The sequence below is a fragment of the Rissa tridactyla genome, chromosome Z (genome assembly GCF_028500815.1).
Source record: "Rissa tridactyla isolate bRisTri1 chromosome Z, bRisTri1.patW.cur.20221130, whole genome shotgun sequence".
Lineage (NCBI taxonomy): Eukaryota > Metazoa > Chordata > Aves > Charadriiformes > Laridae > Rissa > Rissa tridactyla.
In genome coordinates this window covers 62,016,947-62,038,578 of record NC_071497.1, presented here as the reverse complement: position 1 = coordinate 62,038,578, position 21,632 = coordinate 62,016,947, and the positions used below count along the sequence as shown (strand labels likewise).

The 21,632-nt window shown below is 37.1% G+C and overlaps 1 protein-coding gene across 1 annotated transcript in view; it reads left to right on the top strand.

Moving 5' to 3' along the window:
- Positions 1-21,632, top strand: part of HOMER1 (homer scaffold protein 1) — a 92,369-nt gene that overhangs the window by 31,717 nt on the left and 39,020 nt on the right. Inside the window, exons 4-5 of the mRNA XM_054185518.1 lie at positions 4,618-4,710; positions 12,700-12,842. Of these exons, the coding sequence (XP_054041493.1) occupies positions 4,618-4,710; positions 12,700-12,842 (236 nt within the window). The remainder of the gene's footprint in view (positions 1-4,617; positions 4,711-12,699; positions 12,843-21,632) is intronic.

Genomic DNA, 21,632 nt, shown 5'->3' with positions numbered 1-21,632 from the left:
AAGTGGCTTAATAATGTTTGATTCCTGTTCATTGGACCTTGACTCTGTGCTCGCTGCTATTGTTATTTAAAAATAATTTACAAAATAATGTTCTGTATCCATCCTTGTAACGTAAAAAGACAAGACAAAGTATGTTACCTGCAAATTTTCTTTTAACTGATGGAGGAAAGGAGGGAGATTTCAGCTATCACAATATATGTTGTTAATGCTTTCTAATTATTAATTTTTTAGGTTTCTCTTTTTTAAAGTTGGTTCTTCCATTAAAGTTTTTCATGATAGAATTTGAAGGAGTAGACAATTTAGTGTTTCTTCTGTATTTGGATCTCCTAGAAAAAGAATTGTTGATTGTCTTCAGATGACTTTTTGTCTTTTAAGCCACATTCACTTTCACTTTTCCACTGTGTAGTGCATTAGATTACAGTTATTTCAACATCTGCAAACTTAAAGTAAAGCCAGTAGGAAATATATTCAGTGTAAAAGAGAACCACATTTTCATGTTGGAATACAGAAGTTGAAATGTTTACGAAAAGGAACTCTATACCATATCTGAGGGTTTTTTTCTGTCTACTAGTGCAGGACGGATGTACATTTTATTTTGAGGAAAGCAGTAACCCCTGTTTCTCAAAACAATGGTATAGTTCCTCTGAGCACCCTTTCTACAATCCCTGTTGCTATTCATACTACTCTGGTAGATGAGTCCAGGAACCTGTACAAACATTTTTCTCCAGATGGGGAATTTCAGTTCAGTTTAAGAACATGTCTCCACATTAAGCAGAGGCTTTTCATCTTTGAAGTATACAAAAGATCTGGAAACCCAAGTGGAATAAAAGGAAGGCATAGCAAGTACATCTTTAAGTAAGGAATAATGATTGGCTTGTTATTTAAAAAGAAATAATCACACAAGCCCCTTTGAGAAAGTAATTGTCACTATCCAAGGATAGTTAGAAAACTGTCTAACTTTCTAATGGTTAGAAAACCATTAAAATGAAAACCAGTAAAACTGCTTGATTTAGACAAGTGTTACATTTGTAGGATTTCTTCCTTTCATAATCCGATAGCTTTCATTTCTACAAAGCAACACAAACACAGGAAGTTCTGAATTGGTGGGTTTGTGCACCTATCATTGCTTCAGTGAACTTGGGAACTTTGTCACTTAAATTGGTTGTGTATGTCCTAGAGGCACTTGGTTACCAATGTGGTAATAACTTTTCTTAATATTTCAATGGATTTAGGATAAATGCTGAGTTATTTTACCTCTCTCATAGAATAGCTTGTCTTCCTTAATCACAGAATGATTCTTTGGAGGCAAAGTATCATGTTGTGGTCATGCACAGTTTGTGTTTGCCTGACTTTAAACACTAGGTTGTCCTTGCCAGTGAAAATAGTTTGGGTTTTTTGTCTGTCCTGTCCTTGACTCTTTTCTTGCCATATGGTATTTATTGCCTTCTTAATTACAGTTGTCTCAATCCTATTCTTTCACTGACGTCAAACGGATGTCTAGAGTTTTATGTATGCCCTTGGTTTAATCTCAAAAGCAACAGTAGATATTTTGTCTTAAGTACGTGTTTGATTAGCAGTTGCTCCAAGTGCTGTGCTTTACAAAGAACACACAAATCTGTTGAGAAAAATACCAAGTCATAGACCTTCTCTGAAGCTTATGATGATGAATCTTCAGGACCTTTTAGCAAACTGTCCCTGTTGTATTATATCTTAATTATCAAACTGACATTCATGTGAGTTTAAATTGCTGATTGTTGCTACTAAAATTCATAAAGGTAAAACTTCTAGTGTTATTTTAAAATTAACAAATATATTTCGTGGGGGAAAGGAAACTTTTCCTTAGATTACAGTCTATTCAGTCACTGGAGTTCATGGATATGCTGGTCTTGGAATCAGAAAAGCTGAATTAGAAACCCTAGATCTCCTGTGTAGCTTTAGAGAAAGTACATCCATATTCTCTTCCTTGTCTTGTCTCCCTGCTCAGATTACTAACTCTCACTTCTGTGTGCTAGCATTGTAGTCAGGTTTATTAGAGCACTCTTAGGTACACCTAGCGTTGTAGGACATGAAATCTAATTTAGGGCTCAAAGTACTACTGGATATTCTGGGTATTGGTAATAGGGCTAACAAATAAACTATATTAATGGATTTGTTCAGAAACAGTTTGCTTCTAGAAATTGCCTTAAAAGTGGATTCTGGAACTTCTTTTCTGTATTTGATTAGTGAACAGCCCTGTTGCGTATAACTTGTTTTGCAGTAGTGTCTCTGAGCCCCAGTGGAATATATCAAGTTCTGGTGAGCAAAAGACAGCCTGCAACCACAAAAAAACTTAGTCTAGTCTGTGACTGATTTCAACAGGCTAATGAACCAAATAATCAGAGCAGATACAATAGACTGTTTATTCTCAGATCATTGTCTGTTTAGCTCATAGTAAATGTTTGACTTTTGGACTATGTGGTTTTGGTTCATGTGCCTTTGACCTCCTGAACTAATTACTAGGGTAGAGTGCAACAGCGTTAACCTCCTTCTGTGCAACTATTGTGACTGAGAATTAGGAGAGTGAGAATATCTGGTAGAAAAATAATGGCACGCTAATCAACTTCATATACAAACAGTATAGAAGAAAATTAATTAAACATGTATTTATCCTCATGAGAAGTTTTCTCAATATGTCAGACCACAAGTTCATCTCAAGATTCCATCAGAATCCAGTGATTCTGATCGCTGACTTCCATCAGAAGTCAGTGATACCTGAAAGATGCTTCCTGGGTTGAAGAATACTCCCTTCACAGGATCAGGATTTGTGAGCAGAGTCCCTCTTGCTGCTGCAGTAGGAGGAACAGAATGTCCCATGATTTTCAGAGAAAACTGGATGACTTTATCAATCAGAATGTAAGTCTGTGCTTTTGATAGTGGAAGGAGTTCCTGATCTATGAGGAAAAATGTTCCTTTTCAGGTTTGCTGTCTTACTCCTTTGAATTACTTCACCAGATTTATTCTATATAACTTAAGAGTATGCTAAATGGCAAAAGTGCCACCACAGATACTTGTAAGAGCCTCTTGTAGACTCCTTGCACCATTTTTCATCTTTTCCTTACAATATTGATCCTCCAGAAAACCTTTCACACCATGAGATCTCATCTTTGTTATTCAGGAATTTTATCAAGAGATTGCTATTATCCATCATCTAACTATCTCAAGGCATTCTAGTAAATTTGTTGAAAATTTTCACTATGTTAGCCTTGTTGGCTCTTTCTTAGAATGCAATCTATTTATCTGTCTATTACATATTTTTTTATAGTTGCTACCATTGTGATACAGAAGATTGTATTTACTCCCTTGTGTGTCTTCAGCCATTTATTCTAAACCTCAGCATCATGTTTGCCATTTACTAATCCTCTGATCTTAAAGCTGATTTAAATAATAGGTTACCCATCAGATTCTGAGGTCTGTGTACAAGTCTTAAATAAGTATCATCTAGTTCTGGTGATCTGTTGCCAATTTTATCGTCTATTCTGACACATTTTTTGATGCTGGATTGATTAGACTTTCAAGGTGGTATCTTTTGTTTCCTTCTATATTCAGGAAGTGTATGTTTTTAAATAACCTGACAGATGAAATATAGGATACAAGTGGAGAGAAATGATATTCACTAGCAAGTGAAGTTCTGGTTGAAAATGGTTGAAGAGGTTGTGTGACACAAAGGGTAGCCTTCATCCCTTCTAAATACATGCAGTGCAAACCAATTTCTTTGTATGCTCTATGTTCTGTATAAAAGCAGTAGGAAACAAAGCCAAATGCTTGGCTACTATAGCAATCAGTGTAGTGTCAAGCTGAGATCTATAAAGCCAAATTTTTCTCTAGCCTGAGAAACCAGGCCTTAATAAATTGATTTAATCTCTCAGTTTTAAGGGTGTGCGTATTTCTAAATTTCTGCTTTAGCTATTTTCTGGAAGAGGTACATGTAGCATAGAAATCAAGCTTCATACGGCAGTTCAATGTGCAATTCATGAATTTTGTGTTCGGTATATGCAAGTTCAATGAATTTGTTCTTTAACTTGATTGATGTCAATGAACAATCAAGAGATGAACTTGACTCAGTATTCCCACTGCTGCTTTCCTAATTAGCTATTGAAATTATAAATGCTGTTAAAATTAGGGAAGACATCAGTATTGTTTCAGTCGTGAAAGAATGAAGCCCATTGAAAGCTCTAGGCTAATAGTGACCGTACTAGGCTTCAGAACCAGATCATTTGTACTCAGGAGGAGAGTAAAACGTGAATCTGAAAGAAGCTGTGTGAGGCAGCTTGTCACTATTATTAGCCATCTCTGAGGTGGGGTTTTTTTTAACACTTATCAGCAACAGATCAAACTTCATTGCATCATAATTTTCCTGACATATAAGCACTGTATATTATATCTGAAAGGTACTGAAAGGTATATCACTGTGTAATTCACTAAACTGAGTATCTAATAAGGAGAAAAATTTAAAAAATTCTACTGACAGAATTTGACTTTGTAAAATGTTAAGTACAGCTTTCTGTTCTGCATGTAATGTACTATTTCACGCCTACTCTTTCTCTTTTTCCTTTTTTTTTTAAACATATGTACCTTCAGTTTGCTGAAAAATTTCAGGAATTCAAAGAGGCTGCAAGACTAGCAAAGGAAAAATCCCAAGAAAAGATGGAGCTAACAAGTACACCCTCTCAAGTGAGTCTTACTGCCTGATTCAAGCCTGGTACTTCATATCTCTGCAACTCACTGTATTGTATCTTACACACGCATGTTGTATTAAAAATGAATGGGGTACTTCCCAATTACCCTGAATCCTCTCAACAGTCAGGTAGAAGTGTCAGGAAGTCTAAGAATACATTTAACATACATTACAGAAATGTGAAAGAGACCTGCTTTAAAATAAAATTGGCCTTTTTTTAATTCCCATTCGTTTCTTTGAGCTTGCCCCAGAAAATGAGTAAACATGGTGAGCAGTTATGTAAGTAAATCTGTAGTAAATACCTTTTGAGTTTTTTCTTATTGTATCTATGAAACTTCAGGTGGTGCACTGTAAAGGACTTTTGTATAAAAATCATTGTAACAAAAATCAAAGTTAAAGCAGCAAACTATTTTTACGTATTTCCTACTGTGTAGTATTCACTTGTGAAATGTGTTGAAGGAAGATGACAGATTCACATGCTGGTTCTGGAGTTTCATTGCAGTTAGCCATGATGTGAAAGAAGAGTTTGTAAAAGGTATCTCAAAACATAAACTGGGTTAATGTGAGCCTAACAGGAGGATAAATTAATATAGTCACATTTACATCAGTCATGCCAACAATTAATTTACTTGAAAACAAATACTTTGAATTTGCTTTGAAAAAATAAAATCACATGAGGCTTTTATGCCACTCCACTCCCAACCCGTGCCCAGTGTTTCTGGCTTTGTATTTAGGTGTTTGCGATATTTTAAACAATAGTGAAGACAAAGGTAATTCCTTCTCTTGGAGGATGAAGCAGCTATAAAACTGCAGCAGGGGTTCCTGCGTTGAGTAGATTAATGCAGCTAAGTCTTCTTTCCGGGGATTCTTCATTCATTGAATCAGTGCATCTCTTGGGTGCTTTGCACTGTAATATGCTCCTGATCTTTGCTGGAACAGGGATGGCAGGCAATTTGCAACGTGCTGTACAAATAGTTTTATTGCCACCAGAAAGCTAAATCTGGTGCCCTTCCAAGAGAAGTCAGTGGAACCCACAAGAATATACACAATCAACCAACCTCACGTTGTTTTCCCAGTAGGCATTTTGCCCAAGTGCTAGGCTGGCGTTTGCTGTTAAAGAGAAACTGCTTCCTCTACTGTAACAGGAGAAAAATAAGGCAGTCTTTTTTGATTAGTTTTCTTGACTGTCTCTAAATTTCTGATAAATTCCATAAATAAACACAGAGATAATGGAAGCAGGCATTTCACTATTATAACCTAACATGCACTTGGCTTTGGAAACAGTGAAGTGCTGCAGACAGGCCTCTAGTTACTTGGTATTATGGGCAAAACAATTACTCTGCTTCTGTTTTGACATGTTAACAGTCTGGACTCGGAAGTTAAATCTGACGCTGTCAAATGGAGTGACTTATTATTTGGTTTGGACATAAATTTGAACTATTCACTTAGACACAAGATGCTTATGTCTAGCAGCTGCCCAGGGTTAAAGCTTTCTCTTAAACTATATAAGCTATTAACATTTTTCATTTTCCTCTACAGATTTCCTTTTATACTTGGAACCTAACATTTTATACTGTAGGCAGTTACAGAAATGTTACCTTGAGCGATTTTATAATGCACGTTGAGAGCTGCAATTTAATTACTGCACGCTTAGGAATAATTTCATATTCAGGCCTTACTTTTCATCTCTTGGCTTTTTGCTGTGTTGATAAGTTAGCGTATTATTCTGAAAGATACAGTTAGTGCAAGTGCTGACACATCAGCATAATAGTCTTCACATACTTAATGCTTCTCATTAGTTCCCCAGAGAGAAGGGAGTTGAATCAGGAACTTCGGAGCTTGGAGCAGATGAGAAGCGATGGCTTCATGGCAAACTGCAGCACTTCCATGGCACTGGGGCTCATTCAAAGAGCTCTGACTGCAGGGAAGATAGGTGCTTGGTAGTGCGGAGGGAAGGTGGGACCCTAGAGACATTTGAAGGAGAATGTCATTTTGATCATCTGCCAAGAAGTGACTGGAATTGGAGTGTTGCCTTTCTCAATCATTTTACAGCTCCTCTTTCCCTTTTGCGTAGTGATCCTTTGCAGAGAGGGAGAGTAAAAGAGGAAGGAGATATTTTCAGTGTCTGGTCAAGACTTCACAGGAACCTGGCTTCTTTAGGAAGCTTTGACAAGAAAGGCACGGGGAGGTAGCGTGTGATTAGTGAGCTCTACAACGGTAACCCAGTTAGCTACAAGTGTCAGTCCCTCTGCTGTCTTGGACTTGCAGATATCCTTCCTCATTAAAGTAATAATAAGTAGGAAGATACTGCATGTAAAAACTGGAAAATATATGAATCAACTGTAAATAAAATGTTATATTTCTCTTGCTTTTACAAATGCCCTTATTATTTACCAGTTAATTAATGTACCACATGTGGTACATTGTCCACCTTCCTTGCTGCACCATTCTAAAAGATTAAAAGTACGTGTGCTTTTTTCTGCATTCAGTATGTTCCTACAGATTGAATCTTGATTAAAATATCTCTCCAACTAGTGTAACAAAACCCTGGACAAGGTATTTGCTCTTCCCTATTGTTTGGTGTAACCATGCAACTACTACTGGTATAGGTGAGTTTCAGTTCTGAATGTCTGCAAAAACTTGTTGTGAAACTAACGAGAAATAGAAAACTAGAGATAACAACAGAAATATCACATAAATAGAACATGAATTTGTAGTCCAAGTACTTACCAGAGTTAGTCATGTTAAAACTTAAGAACAATCGTATCTAAAGTCCACTGAGGTTAGGGTGTTTCTCTAAGGTGTTACAAGCTTTAGCAAAGTATGGGTACTATTTGGCTAGATATTTCCACCAGAATAGTGCCCCAACGGCCAGGAAGTAGTAGTTCCATGTTGAGCATTTTTTGGATACAGTGTTTCTGTATTCTTCAGCATTTTTTGTGTTTGTCTGTGTGGGAAACACATAGTAGAAAGAAAATAATACATAGCCCAATTTGCAATTACTTAGTAGCGGGAGTTCCTTTTCCCTTAAGCTATGCTGCTGCTAATTTTAAACTCTGCGTTCTTACGGTTTCTTTAATACTGCGTGTTCGCCTCCTGTTTACCAGTGGGCTTTGCTTTAATTTCCCAGAATATCAGATAATATATAAAATCACCATTCACCTTGACTGTAAATAGAACTTAAACTTGTCCAAAGAAAGACAGTGGCCCGGACCAACAAATTACAAGAGAGATGCTGCTTTGTTAAGTGTAAGCCCCACCGAGTGCACAGTGCTTTCTTGAAATGAAGAGGAAGGCATTGTTTCTGTGCCAGAGTACTTGTACTTTCGACCCTTCTGTGTTAAGATGGATTCATATAATAATACACCCTTTATCTATTTCCGGTGTGTCTGGAGGCTTTGGTCTAGAAAAAAGTTGTCTATTTTGGTACTTCTGAGACCACCTATGCACGTAGGTACCCCATCTGGGTCCCTTTTAACTCAGCCTGAGGTAATACAGTTTTGCAAGGCTCTTATCTTGTTGATATAAAACTAAAATACTGGCTCCCCTGCTGTGCCAACTCCTATTTCCCTGACATATCTTTTAATAGAGGGAATTATTTTGCTTAATTCGTAAACTCATGGATCTTACAGTGACAAGCCACCTATTGTCTGTTTTCAGTTACAAGCTTGCCTGTGCACTGAAAGAGCAACACTTCGATCTGAAGTTCACTGTGAACGTGAAGTAATAGCCTGAAAACTGTCTCCCATCCCCGTTCCTCCCACACACCCCCTTTTTTTTTTGTTTTTTAAGCAAACCTTAATTAGGTTCAAGTACACAACCAAACTGAGCAGTTTGTGGGGTTTTCAGTCTCACCCCATCAGTCTTAAAACCACCTGGAGTGTGAACCTCAGTTCTTTTTCTCTAAGCAAGAATCTGTCCTCTGATTCTTCTTTTGACCCCCATCATTTCACATTAAGATGTCTGTTAATTTCTGAAATTGTGTGGTGAGTAACTTGCTCAAAACAATGTTGTCTGTGATTCTGAGCCCCTCCTGTGCAGACAATTAGGAATAGCTATTGCCTGAAAAGTTTCAGAATCACGACATTTTCTAGTGCAAGGAATGGGTTGATTGGAGCAATATGGTCATGGTTTGTCACCTGTTAGCTTATTCTTTTTAGAAGTACAAAATTTACTTACAAAGCTTGTGGAAAAAGTGACTTTCTGAGATGTTATGTGAATTTCTGCACTGGAACAAATGTTTCACATGTGTTGTGGTATCTGAATCAGTAGCTGGCAGACTTATGCCAGTAATTACGAGCAGAGAAGCACTATGAAGAACACCAGTGCCAGAGAAGTGTATGGGATACTTAATGAGAAAACAGTATGATACTTAATAAGAAAACAAACTGGAATTGATTTGGTTTGCTCATGATTTTAGAATCACCTACTCCTCCTTTTCTTCTGTTCCCGATCTAGTCACCATTAAAAGGTGGCTTGATCTGTGCTGTGAAGTCTGCTTGTTTTACTCTACTGTTTTGTGACTGCATGCATTTTGCTTATAAGATTTTTAAATTTAGGCATCTTTTGATGAATTCCCCTCTGTTATGTTCAGTTTACATACTGTAGGCACTGTCATTTTTATACTGCTTGGCATCACCTGAGTCCTGCATTAGGAAGGCCAGAGCTCCTTTAGATAGTGCAGATCTCTGACAAACTCTTAAATAGCAAAATATACCTGAGTCAGTGTCTCACATTTATTTGTCATGTAGAGAAATACTAATCCTCAGTCCATGTGTAAGTCCAGGACTGGTGAGTGGCTTAAAGTTCAATATCCTCCAGAAACTTATATATGATACAACAGTGGTTTTATACCATAAAAGAGCTGTTAATACTTTCTTCTCAAATGTATGAAATACCTATTTGTAGCTGTCACAAATGGAAAGTATCAGGCATTAAAATACACACCATTGATTTACAGGAAGACTTGTCATTCTCAATTTAAGCACTGTTTTTTCCATATAGTGTCTATACAGTTGAATGTTAGAACTAATTTAACCTGCTCTCCCAGCTAAAATGGAAGGGTGAAAATCCCTTTTTAAGTTGACCTCAATTTCTTCCCCAACTCTGTAAAGTCTGGAGTGGACGTGTGAAGCTATAATGGTATGGAATAAAAACTTCATTAATGTATAAGCATCTCACAAAAATGTTTCCAAAATTCTTTACTCTCTCTAATTAATGCAAAACGGGAACACATTATTTGTAAGAACTTGCAAAAATTTTGTTCAGTGTAAGTTGCTTTTTCTGTTCTCTTTGACGCTTTATTAATATCCAGATTCATTATAGTTAGCTGCAATTAAATTATTTATCAGACAGGGGTAGTTGTGAGTGTGTGAGAGCACTGATTAAACTGTATTATTGGTGGGAGAAATACATACTAGAATCTGATGCTTCTCTTGTACATACTAAATCAGCCACTCATGAATTTGCAGGTAGCAAACGTCTAGGTATTACATAGACTGTGGTGTTTATCTGCATTCATTTTTGACATTTGAATTTTATTCACATTAGAAGCCTATGAAAGTGCTTTACTGAAGAATAAGCCTAGATGGAACTTGCACATTTTGTTTTCTTTTACCAAAATAATTTTTATGCATTCACACTTAAAATATTTTAATAAGTAGGCTGTGCTTTATGTATCTAATAATAGTGTTGTAGGATTTTTTTCTTAAAGATACAAGCCATTCAGATTTTGTAGGGTGTGGTATGTATTTTTTAGAATATTTAGTGTAGTTTGAGAAGAGGAGGAAATAAAAGAGAAACTCTTGGGTCCGTAAAGTTTTTCATTTAATGTCACTGGAAACTGTTTATCAAATCAGAGGATAATAATAGACAAAACCATATGATTTCTATAAAATAATTCATTTGCCTGATTATCTTGCAAACTCTGCTCTCCTGTCACACTTAATTTCAATTGAGTTTCAGTTCAATAAAATTAATCTGTAAAAATCAAGACTTAATTTTGACTTTTAAAGTATTGGCACTTAAGGTAATAATTTTTGAGTATAAAATAACAAGATTCTTCCTGAAGGTAGGTAACAATTTGCATTCATATAATTAAAAAAATTGCATTTATAATATAGATAACAGTTTATATCTGTGGAATTAAATCATTGTACGCTAATTATTTGAGCTTTTTAATCAGTAGGAATGTAATAAATTTCAGAATGGAGACACTGGTGCATGTGCATTGTATAACTTGATGAACGCTAAATATACTAGAACTGGAAGTTAGTATAGTCAGTATTAAAATGTTGTATCACCCACTAATTCAAGTTGTAGAGTGAGGTACATATATCTCAGAATGGCAGAATAAAAGCAAAGTTTTGACGATTGTTGTGCTGCAAATGCTTAATGTAATTTTAAGTGCAATGAAAACATTGAACAACAGTATTTTGGTTAAGGGACACCAGAAAGGTGTGGAACGTGGTGATGACAGCAAGATTGTATTTTCTTTAGAACTGAGGTTTTCCATCTAGTTAAGGCTTAAAGTCAATTACAACATTTCCCATAGATGGAGGATCAGATTCAGTATTGGCTTTAAAAAAGCCTTATCCTTGTAAAGTAGTTGAAGGCTCTAAATGGAGGCTGAAAATTAAACCTTGATTTTGTAAGAACCTTTAAAGGTCCCTTCCAGCCCAAACTATTCTATGATTCTATGGTCTTCAGATATTTTGCAATTGCTTCTGAGATTGAAACTCTGTATAGGAAGCCAAAGAACAGCAAGGAACTGCGAAGAGGGGCTGCTGGCTTCCCAGAGACTGTCCTGTCCTTGTGCTTCAGTTTAATAGCATTAAATAACAGCTTTATCGTTTCCCCATGCAGATGGTAGGAGCCTGTGTGGCCATAGGAGATGCTTAGCTTTTGGAAATACTGTAATTCAAGCAGTTGTATGCTGTATAAACACCCCTCCATGACATCCAGTGAACTCTATTCCTGAAACTCTTCTATCGTAGAGTTCAATATTATCACTTGATTACTAAAACCCTACTAAGATATTTTAAAATCAAGATGAGCTACTTCGCTTATATGACTCGCTTATCTCCTGCAAAAGTTATTACTTGAAAATGAATACAATAGGAAAGAAAATAATAAAATTAAATCATGTACAGGGACTGAAGAGCCTATAATGTTCTACCTTTGGATGTAGGCTACAAGAGCGTACTTTGTTTTTATCCAAAAGAAGTACTTCTCAGTGACTAGAAATTAGCGAATGATGCTTGTTGGCTAAAACACAAACGTACACGTTGCTGTGACGCAGGGTGATTAAAGCTGAACCAGTGCCTTCTGCTGGGAGGCAGCCATTAAGTTTTTCAGGTGTCCAGTTACGCAGCAGCAGCAGAAGCTGCCTGGGTGTAGCTGGAGTATTCTCCTTCACAGATAATACATGACTAGCGAGAGCTAGCCCAGGCTAACGCGCCTGCAGAAATTCCGCAAGGACTCTGCTGAACCAAGTGTTCTTTACAGATAGGTGAAATGTGAACGCACCAGCAATGGCCCTTCCACTGTTCACTTCGGTTAACAAACAATATGAAAGCTAGATTTTGAAACAAATATTAGAAGCATTTGTTTCACCGTGTTAGAATATAAAGTAAGAGATAAGAATCCTGGGTGTCAATAGTCACCCATTGCGTAGCAGTATGAGGGCTGAATATAATACCAGGTAAGGGCGAGAGGTCTGTAATAAGCAGGAGGCCGGATACTTGCAAATAATTCATAAGTCAATTGTATTTTGTACAAGATAATGTGAGACTTCTGTTAATATACTTCCAAATTAAATTCACGTGATGAAATAGGACCATGAGAGATGCTGTAAATCTGAGCCTCACGTTAATACTACCTAAGATTTGTGTATCATTTAAGACTTTAATGTTAGTGGTCATATGCACATAGCCTTCCTGAGCAGGTCAGTTTGTAATTTTAACCTGTTGTTTGTTTTACTTAAGGAATCAGCTGGAGGGGATATTCAGTCTCCTTTGACTCCAGAAAGTATTAACGGGACAGATGACGAGAGAGCGACGCCGGAAGTGACGCAGAACTCAGAACCAAGGGCTGAACCAACCCAGAATGCATTGCCATTTACCCATAGGTACAGATTCCATTCCCACATCCTGATTAAGTGATACCTGTCTCCTTCCTCGTTAAAGGGACCACTGGTTAGTGGTTGAACACTGGTTAGTGCAGGTGTCCCTTTAACAGGAAGCATTATTTCAATGTCTGAGGTCTTAGTGAAATTAACTGCTTCATAGAATATTCCAATTAAATTATTTTTGCACCCATTCTTTAAATGACTGATAGGACTGGATGTCAGCCTTTCATTGACAAATTATTGGAAGAAAAGGGACTTTTACACCACTTCTGGATTACGAAGTTTAAAGCAGCCTTTAATTGAACAGTTTTCTAAGACATGAAAACAGTTTCAAATTATTTTTTTTAATATGAGAGAAGTGTAGTTGCTTCAGACTGAGTCATAATTTGTTGCACTAGGAATGGTGTGCTCTCTTGTTCTTTAAGAAAGCTAGGAGTTTTTATTTAATGGTACAAATGATGAGTGAAGGTGGATATATCTCCCCTGTTAGAAATGATTGTAAATGGGACACTCTGAATAAAACACATAATGTATTGAGACTACAAAGAGTAACTGAAACATTTAATAAACTTAGAACAGAGCTAGAAATACTAGATTTATTTTTATAAACATTGTTTAATTCAATTCAAATAGAGCTTAAGAGCTCTTGATCAAAGGCTGGGGAATACTAGGGTGCCAGATATGTCATGCAATTCAGAATGAGCAGAGATGGAACTGGAATTGTGCAGGACTTCTTGCTTTTTTTGTAAGAGACTACTACTATTAAATATTTATGGAAAAAATAATATACATTTTCAAATGAGAAAAAAAAAATATACTTTTGCACTAATTTTTTAACAGAGTGATTGTGTTTATTTTTATACTTCAGTTGTCACCAGTGCATCTATTACATGTTTTAGAAGAAATGGTGCTTTGTAAGAGTGCTCTGTGCATGTCGAAGGAGTATTACAAATGTTGCACATCTATCAGTGTTCTGTAATGAGTTCATTTAAACTGTTTGTGTGTTAGAATTCTCTTATCAATATTTTTGTGAAATGGAGTTGTGATAAAGTCCATGAGTAGTAGTTGTTTTTTAAAAAAAATGATAGCTGCAAGATCTTCCCTGTTGTTCTGCATATGTAAATATGTTTTCTGCTTTGCTAGTATAGTAACTACGCTTTGCTCTGCATTGAGCATGACTGAAGACACTTTTTGAAACTACCTAGTTGTAATTTTTGATGGTGTGGAGTAGAGGTTACTAAACTTTTACGTGCTTTGCATTATTCTAAATCTACTTTGTTTCTGCAGTGTGGGGGCCTGGTTTTAGTTTTTTGTCCTGTTAAATACCACCAGCTAGAATTGGTCTTCCAACAATAACTCTGCATTTTGAGGGTCACTTCTTATGGGGATTCTCAAAATGGTGACCAGAGTTTTGTCTTGCTAATGGTAGCTTCAAGTTTATTACTGAAGAAAATGCAAATTTTTAAAACCCTTGAAATAAGTTGAATTTGGGACTAGATGAGGTTTTTATTATAAATAAATAAAGATTATTTATTTATTTTAAATAAATAAAAATGCATGAAACGCATGAAAGAGATGGAAAGTGAAGCCTCTAGGATTGTGTTAGACCTGGTTAAAGGGCATGTTTTTGTAGAGGCATTTCGTAATACTAAATGGGCAACTCAGTAGACATACCGAGCTGCTTGTGCTGGCCGAAACAGTGCTCTCTGCAGGCAGTCTGCTTGCTCTGATTTAAAAGAAAAAAAATAATTAAATTAAAAACCTTACACAGCAATCATTGGAGACTCCCTGGGCTTTTCATGTGTCAGGGTAGAGAAAGGGATTGTATTCCTTCTTGTTGCCTGCCCTTCTGAGAATGCTGTGTGTTGGTGGCGCTCCATGTGTGATGGAGAGGAGTTGCTGAACTGCGCCCTTTCCCTGTGCGATCAAACCTGATTGCATTGCGTTTCAGCGAAGGTGAAGTTTGGCCAGTGCTTCTGGGTGAGGAGGATAACGCTTGATGGGCGTTTGGGTATTGTCCGGTGCATGGCAATGCTTTTTACATATCTGCCTTGACTCCAGGAGCTGATGATGAATCACTAGATGCTTTTCAAATGAAAAGGCGTTGTGGTCTTCCCTTCAATGAGTTCAGCTATAGGGGACACGAGAGTCAGTGAGGCTGGCTGTGCTTCACTGAAATAACAGTAGCGTAGCACGTTCATTTCTTCCATAAATGGGAAAGCTGTATTCCACCCTGGCATTGACGATACGTACTTACCCTGTGAAAGGACCAAAAGAAGTGGTCCCCAGTGTAGGCTGGAGAACAGGTAAGGCACCCGTGGGGCTGCACGGCAGGAGCCCAGGCAGCCCTGGGGCAAGTGTTGGAGCTTTGTGGGCAAGATGAGGTGCCACGGCACTGCAAGGCAAGGGGGGGAACCGCTCTGCTGCCAAGAGGAACATTGCTGCAGCAGAGGACAGGGGTACAAGTTTGAAGGGGGCTGCTGTCGGAACAGTGATATAGGTAAGGGTTTTTCAATGTCTTTGTATGAACTGGCAGGGTCTGGCAGGAGTTAACAAGGTCGGAAATCAGAGGTGTGGAGGTCATGCTTTGGTCTACACGTTACTACTTGTCATTTTTCATCTGCATACCTGAAAAGTGTTCAATTTGATTTTGTTATAATACATCCTTGCTGGCCAGGTATGTCCTCTTCTGCAAGCATTCTTCTCTGTGTGTACAAAAGACACACTTTGTATGTCTTGGTGTAAGTAGTTGGGGCCTGTTATTTCAGCAGCATAAGTAAGTGCAGACTACATTGGTATTTATAGTTATTTTCTCGCCACTTACACCCAAAAGCTGAAAAACAGCATTGTGTAAGTCACCAGAGTTTTGTTAGTAGAACTCAAATTTCGTATTATTTCAGTAAATAATTGTAAGTTTTGAAATGAACATGCTCCAATATATGTCTACAATCCCATTCATACCCCATAAGCATAATAGAGCAGAAGTCTAGTTGCTTCAGTTTATCCTCATCTGAAAGGTCCTAATGCTGTTCACAACCAGTGTTAACGCTAGTCAACTGCTTGGGAGATACGGATATTAAACAGTTACAACCCTTGCACAGAAGATAAACTCTTGCAATTAAACATCTTTTTTTTTAAACTATCCATGATGGTTAGTGTTGAACTATGAAGTAATATTACTTGGGAACTCCCACTTTCTGTAATGTACTGTAGCCTGAGCACTGCCAGAACAAATGAAAGTAAAATGCAGCCTAAGCCTGGCATTAGAAATTTTAAAAATCTTGGCTGAGACATTGATCAGTCCTTTTCTGTATGATAACTAGTCTAGGAAGGCTTCTAACAGAAGCTAGTTAATCAAATGTAATATTTTAAAAAATTAAGACTAAAACCTACATGTTTTCATTCTTAAGTAAGTCTTAGTTTCCACAGACATCTTCTTTGCCTAAAAATAATTTCTACATTCTTAAAATTGTGATTATTTTTTTTTCAACTGAAAACTCTTGATCATAAAATGGGATTTGGAGAGAAAAAAGTTGTGAAAAAATTTAACCACTTCTGTTGTGACTGGCTTTTAAATAAAAGTTCTGATCCTGATGGTGCATAGTATGCAGTTCCTGATTGTCTGAATCAACCCAGAGAAATACTATACTAAGGTTATTCAGTCTTAGAATATAATTCATATATTAAAACTGAATGGTGTATCTGGCGAACTGTGCAACTGCTGCTTGGGGCTTTTTGGTAACCGTTTGGTGAACTTGCTCTTTCTTTACCCTTGAAGAGAATACAATTATTTATAACAAGCTTTATTCCATTTTTGGCACCTTAAGAAGCTGATAAAACACACTTTCAGAAACAAAATGTAAGAGGATTCTTCTGAGACAAATCTGGAAAATCTTCAATTTTGTCAACCGTGACTCGAACCTGTTGCCTCATTTTTTCTTGTAATACATAAACTTGGAATTTCTATTACATAATGTTTTGATCCGACGATATATATGTGTGTGTTTGTTGCTTGTTCGTTAAAATTCCTATTTTTGTATTCAAACAAGTTTTTAATAGGGAATTTTGACTCCATTGCCTTAGTGAAAATGGACTTATTTCAAGTGATGTTTATATCTTAGGTATGTTATTGTCTAGATAGCTTACCATTTAATAATGCTGCATGTAAATCCAATGCTGTACAACAAAGAAAAAACAAAAATCTTGCTGCTAGCTCGTGTTCCTTCACTTGAGTTTTCATTAAAAGTTGTATGCAGAAATCTGTTCAGTAGATTTTTCACTTTCTGTGTTAAAACTACTCACTTTTACAAGCTTAAATATTTTAGTTATGTTACAGTAAAGGTGCTGTGTGGGTCATGCTGAACTGTTAAGCTGGCTTCAAGGAAAAGTTTTGAGTTAATTTTTGTCGTGTTTTGTAATTTGAAATTACACTCAAATCCTAGTATTTGGATGTTATTTATAGGGTTATGCATAGCTTCCTTACAAAGTAGACCTGGGGTTGTCTATTACTTTTTTTATTTATTTTTAAATTCTTGGTTTTGAATGTTATTTAACCTGATCATAGGATAATTTCTCATTGTGAGGAAGCTCAGGAGCTGTATAATCCAACCTCCTGCTCAGAGAAGGTCAGCTATGAGGTCAGACCAGGCTGCTCTAAACTTTGTCCAGTTAGGTTTTGAAAACCTTCTAGAACGGAACCTGATAAAGCCAGGCTTTTTAAAAAGGTTTCTCTGTAACATAAAAGGCAGTAACTGTCTTCACGTTGCACAGTACTATAATGAACTGTGACATTTTAGGGCACACTGGGGGAGCTCTGGTAAATTCAGTTACTGTGTTGAGAAGAGATTATTATTTCTGGAGGCACACTCAGAGAAGAGACTCAAAGGTGATACGTTCCTGCTGTCAGTGTAAGCAAAGAACTAGTTAATATAGCAACTTAGACGTAGGTGTTGGCTTCACCTCAACCAACATTTGTTTGATGTTGTGAAGGTCGTAGCTGTACCGTTCTTCTGCCCCTTGTGCTCCACTGTCAAGAGCCTGGTGGTCTCTGGAAGAAGAACACAGGGAGGGATTGCTCTCCCCTCCCTCCCTGACCCAATTCCTGCTGCTTCCTGCACTTCTGCCTAAGCTGCTGGGGTCTAGCTCAAGTAGGCTATCCTTCAAAATAAAAGGTCTTGCTAGGAAATTACTAATTTGAAAGGAGAATCTTTCCTTGTGTTCATGTACTTTTTTTCCCACGTCTCTGTCTTTCCTGACAGAAATTTCAGACATTTTCAGAAAATTCTGCAAGGAGTTTCTGGAATACACAGTAAACTATTACCTGGTTTTAAGCCAGTAACCTGTCAAACACAGCACAGTACAGTTCATCCTTTTTCATAAGAAGATATTTCTAGTAATGGAAGGGAGGTGGAGAGGACTTGTGTCTGCTATTGGAAGAATAGTTCATGGTGTAGACGTTGGTTAGCTCTTCAAAATGAAGAAACTCTGCAACCGATAGAGCTAATTTTAATGACTGGGAGAATGGATGAGGGCCAAAACTAAAAATAGCTTAACACTTAAGAGAGTAATTTCACCATCTCCCTTGTGCGCCTCAGCACGTTCTAGTTTGGAGCATGTGAATTACCTACTTCCTGCCGTTTATCTAGTGAGGGCTCCAAGCGGTGATTCAGACGATGTGAGATGGGTGTTTGAAATTAGATAATATAAATGCTGTCCTCAGGGATAAGTGAGCATTCTTGAAACATATCTGTCAAATACGTTCTTAGAAGAGGAATATAATCCTTAGGCAATTTATATTTAAAAAAAACAACAAACAAACAAAAAAAACCCCAACCCCAAATCAAAACCAAACCAAACCCATGATATTTTTACTATGTAATTTTTTCCCCTTTTAATCACATACATTAAAAAAAGGCTAGTAAAATGAATTAAAAAAAAAAAAGGAACTATCCTGCTTAAGGAATGAACTTTCATTTTCTAAAATACATCCATTTTGCTCAACTTATCCAAAGTATAGATGACATTGAAAGATTGTTAACAGTTCAGCAACTGTGAACATTGGCTCATTGAGAGTTGGCAACATTGGAGTTGGGATGTATGAGTCTTAACACTAAATCAGATTCTGTGGGGTGGGTGCTTTGGGGTTTTTTTGTTGTTGCATCCATTAATTCACAGTCATTAATTTTGTTAGGTATTTTCAAGAATACAGTTTTCTGAAATGTGTTACTCATTTTAGGAGTCCACTCTTAGCACACAGTGACTTTTCTTGTCATTTTTAGGCAGTGGTAGAGGAGCTATTCTCTTTGTTCTGAATTTTTCTAGTAATTTACTTTAATAATTCTTTATTAGAACTTTTTCTATGGTGCATTTCGATACCAGTGTGTATACTTGTTTAAATTTGTGATCAGTGTCTGTGAGTTTGTTTTATGGTATGATTTGTACATATATTATTTAGAATATCTGCTGTTTTGTGAGTTGTAAGCTCAACCATGCAATCATCTTTTCAAGAAGAATTAAAATGAACGTTAGAGAAGATCTTATGTAGACAGATTGGTACCTCATGTTTTCTCTACTCCTACTTCCAGCAGTGTTTTTTCATAGGGTTAGTGTCATTGTAGGAAACCTTCCAACCAGTAAGTAAGGATTAGCTGCAAACGGAACTTTCCCCAGACACCATGAAGGAGTCCAAGGTGTCGTCTTTAACACACCAGAGACCTCTCTGGGTAAATTTTGTTGAAGTTAGATCAACATTTCCAGATAATAACCAGTGTCTTCTCAAACATTTTTCTCCAAACTGAGAAGTGTCATTAGTAACAAAGAGAACAGACACCAAAGAAATGCTGCAGGTCTCGATGCACTCTTCTCCAGAAAAAACACAGTGAAAGCTTTTGAGAGGAAATAGCCACTTTGTAGAATTGCTTTTTATTTTAAAATCATCTGTGGACTTAATACTTTGAAACTGCAAATGTCATGCCTTGTTTGGGTTGGAAGCCTCGGTGCATACTTATCATTTTTCAGCCACCCATTAAAAAAACAGAAACAGTAAGCCAGTAACACTTGAAGTTACCAGGGGGGCGAGGAGGGAAATACCCACATAACTATTGATCCCCTGAGTCCCAAATGAATTTTCTAAAACTCATGACCCTTCAAAAGAGAAGTCTTTTGTGAAAAACAAAGGCAGAGGGGATGTTTTGCAGGACAAATATATTTTTCACAGTGTCTGATAATTCAAACCTCACTGTCTCTTCCTTGTGGGTTAGGAAAGTTGATGTATTTCAAGACCAAGATAGTGCAAATCATTCATGCCCGTACCTTCAGCCTGGGATTAATTCTTGATGAGGAGGTGGGGGGCTTTCTTCAAAGCCTGGAATTTTGACTTTTTGTAACCAGATTTTCCTATGGCAGTCTGTTCTGCAGGTAAGAGTATCACACAGTTTGCACCCATCTGCACACACACATGCTTTGCCTCCCCAAAGAGACCTCTCCAAATTTTGCCCCAACAGCCACTCAAAAGTATGCGTTAGAAGATAAAGGCTCCTTGTAGCTGGTGTGTAGCTGCTTCAAGTGCAAGACTTAGTCCACTTACCTTTACCAACACAAAATAGAACACTTATGCAACCATCTATATGGGTAGACAAATGCTAAAGAAACTTTTCCAGACTTGGTCACTTAACCGTTTTCTGTCTCTAAATGGACTCTGTAGTTATTATCTGGTTCCATGAAACTGAAGAATAGTCTAGACGTGGGTTTCAGTGTACATAGTCCCATCCACATAGAAATGACTGAAAGGTTACACAGTTTTAGAGAAAGGAAATTAAAGAGAATTGAAGATTTGTGGCCTTCAGATCACTTTTAAGTATGCTGCAGAACAACCTGCATCACTATCATACTTCAATTGTGTATTTTACTCATCTCAAGGTTCACTTGCTGTCAATTTTGCGTTATTTTGTAAAATCAATATACAGAACATGAATGAACTTGTGTTACTTACAGTCATTGTAGTCATGGTAGAACGACTCTGTCATATTCCTTAGAAGTAAAGGAAATTGAAGTGTTGCTGAACAGTTCTGAGTTCAAAGTCCACAAGCTAAAATACAGCTTTAAAAAAACTCAGAAAGCAAGAGAAAACTTGGCTTTTTGTCAGTTTTGGTATATTAAAATATGCTATAACTCATAAACAATATATGCTCAAAATACAGCCTTTCAAAGCCTGCCCCCACAAGCCATGCTTTCTTGAATATTTGTGAAGTGTCTGTACTTAATGAAGAAACACTTCCAGTTGTTCAATTGCTCAATTACTTGAATATCCTCACCCAAATTTTTTATTATGAGGTTGATGAGACACTAGAACATGTTGTTCAGAGGAGTTGTGGATGCCTCAACATTGGAGGTGTTAAAAGTCAGGGTGGATGGGACTTTGAGCAACCTCTTGTAGTGAACCATGTCCCTGCCCATGGCAGGGGGGTTGGACTAGGTGATCCTTCCAGCCCAAACCATTCTATGATTCTGCATCAGGAGTTAGAATCTTGCTTTGCTGTGAAGACAAGAGCTAAAATTAAGTCACCTGAAAAAAAAACAAAACCCAACCAACTGCAGCAAAACAAAACAAAAAAAAAGCCTTTCAGTTAGTGGCTCTTTTCACACGTAGGCTGTTTCCAAGTCACTTGACCCCTCTACCCTGCACCGTGTATAGTGTGTGTTTTGGCTGCTCATCTGCTCTTCCAAAAGATCTCAGTGTTGCTGTACCTCATCTGTCTACCTTATTGCAAGAAAAGTTAAGTTTTTTATGCA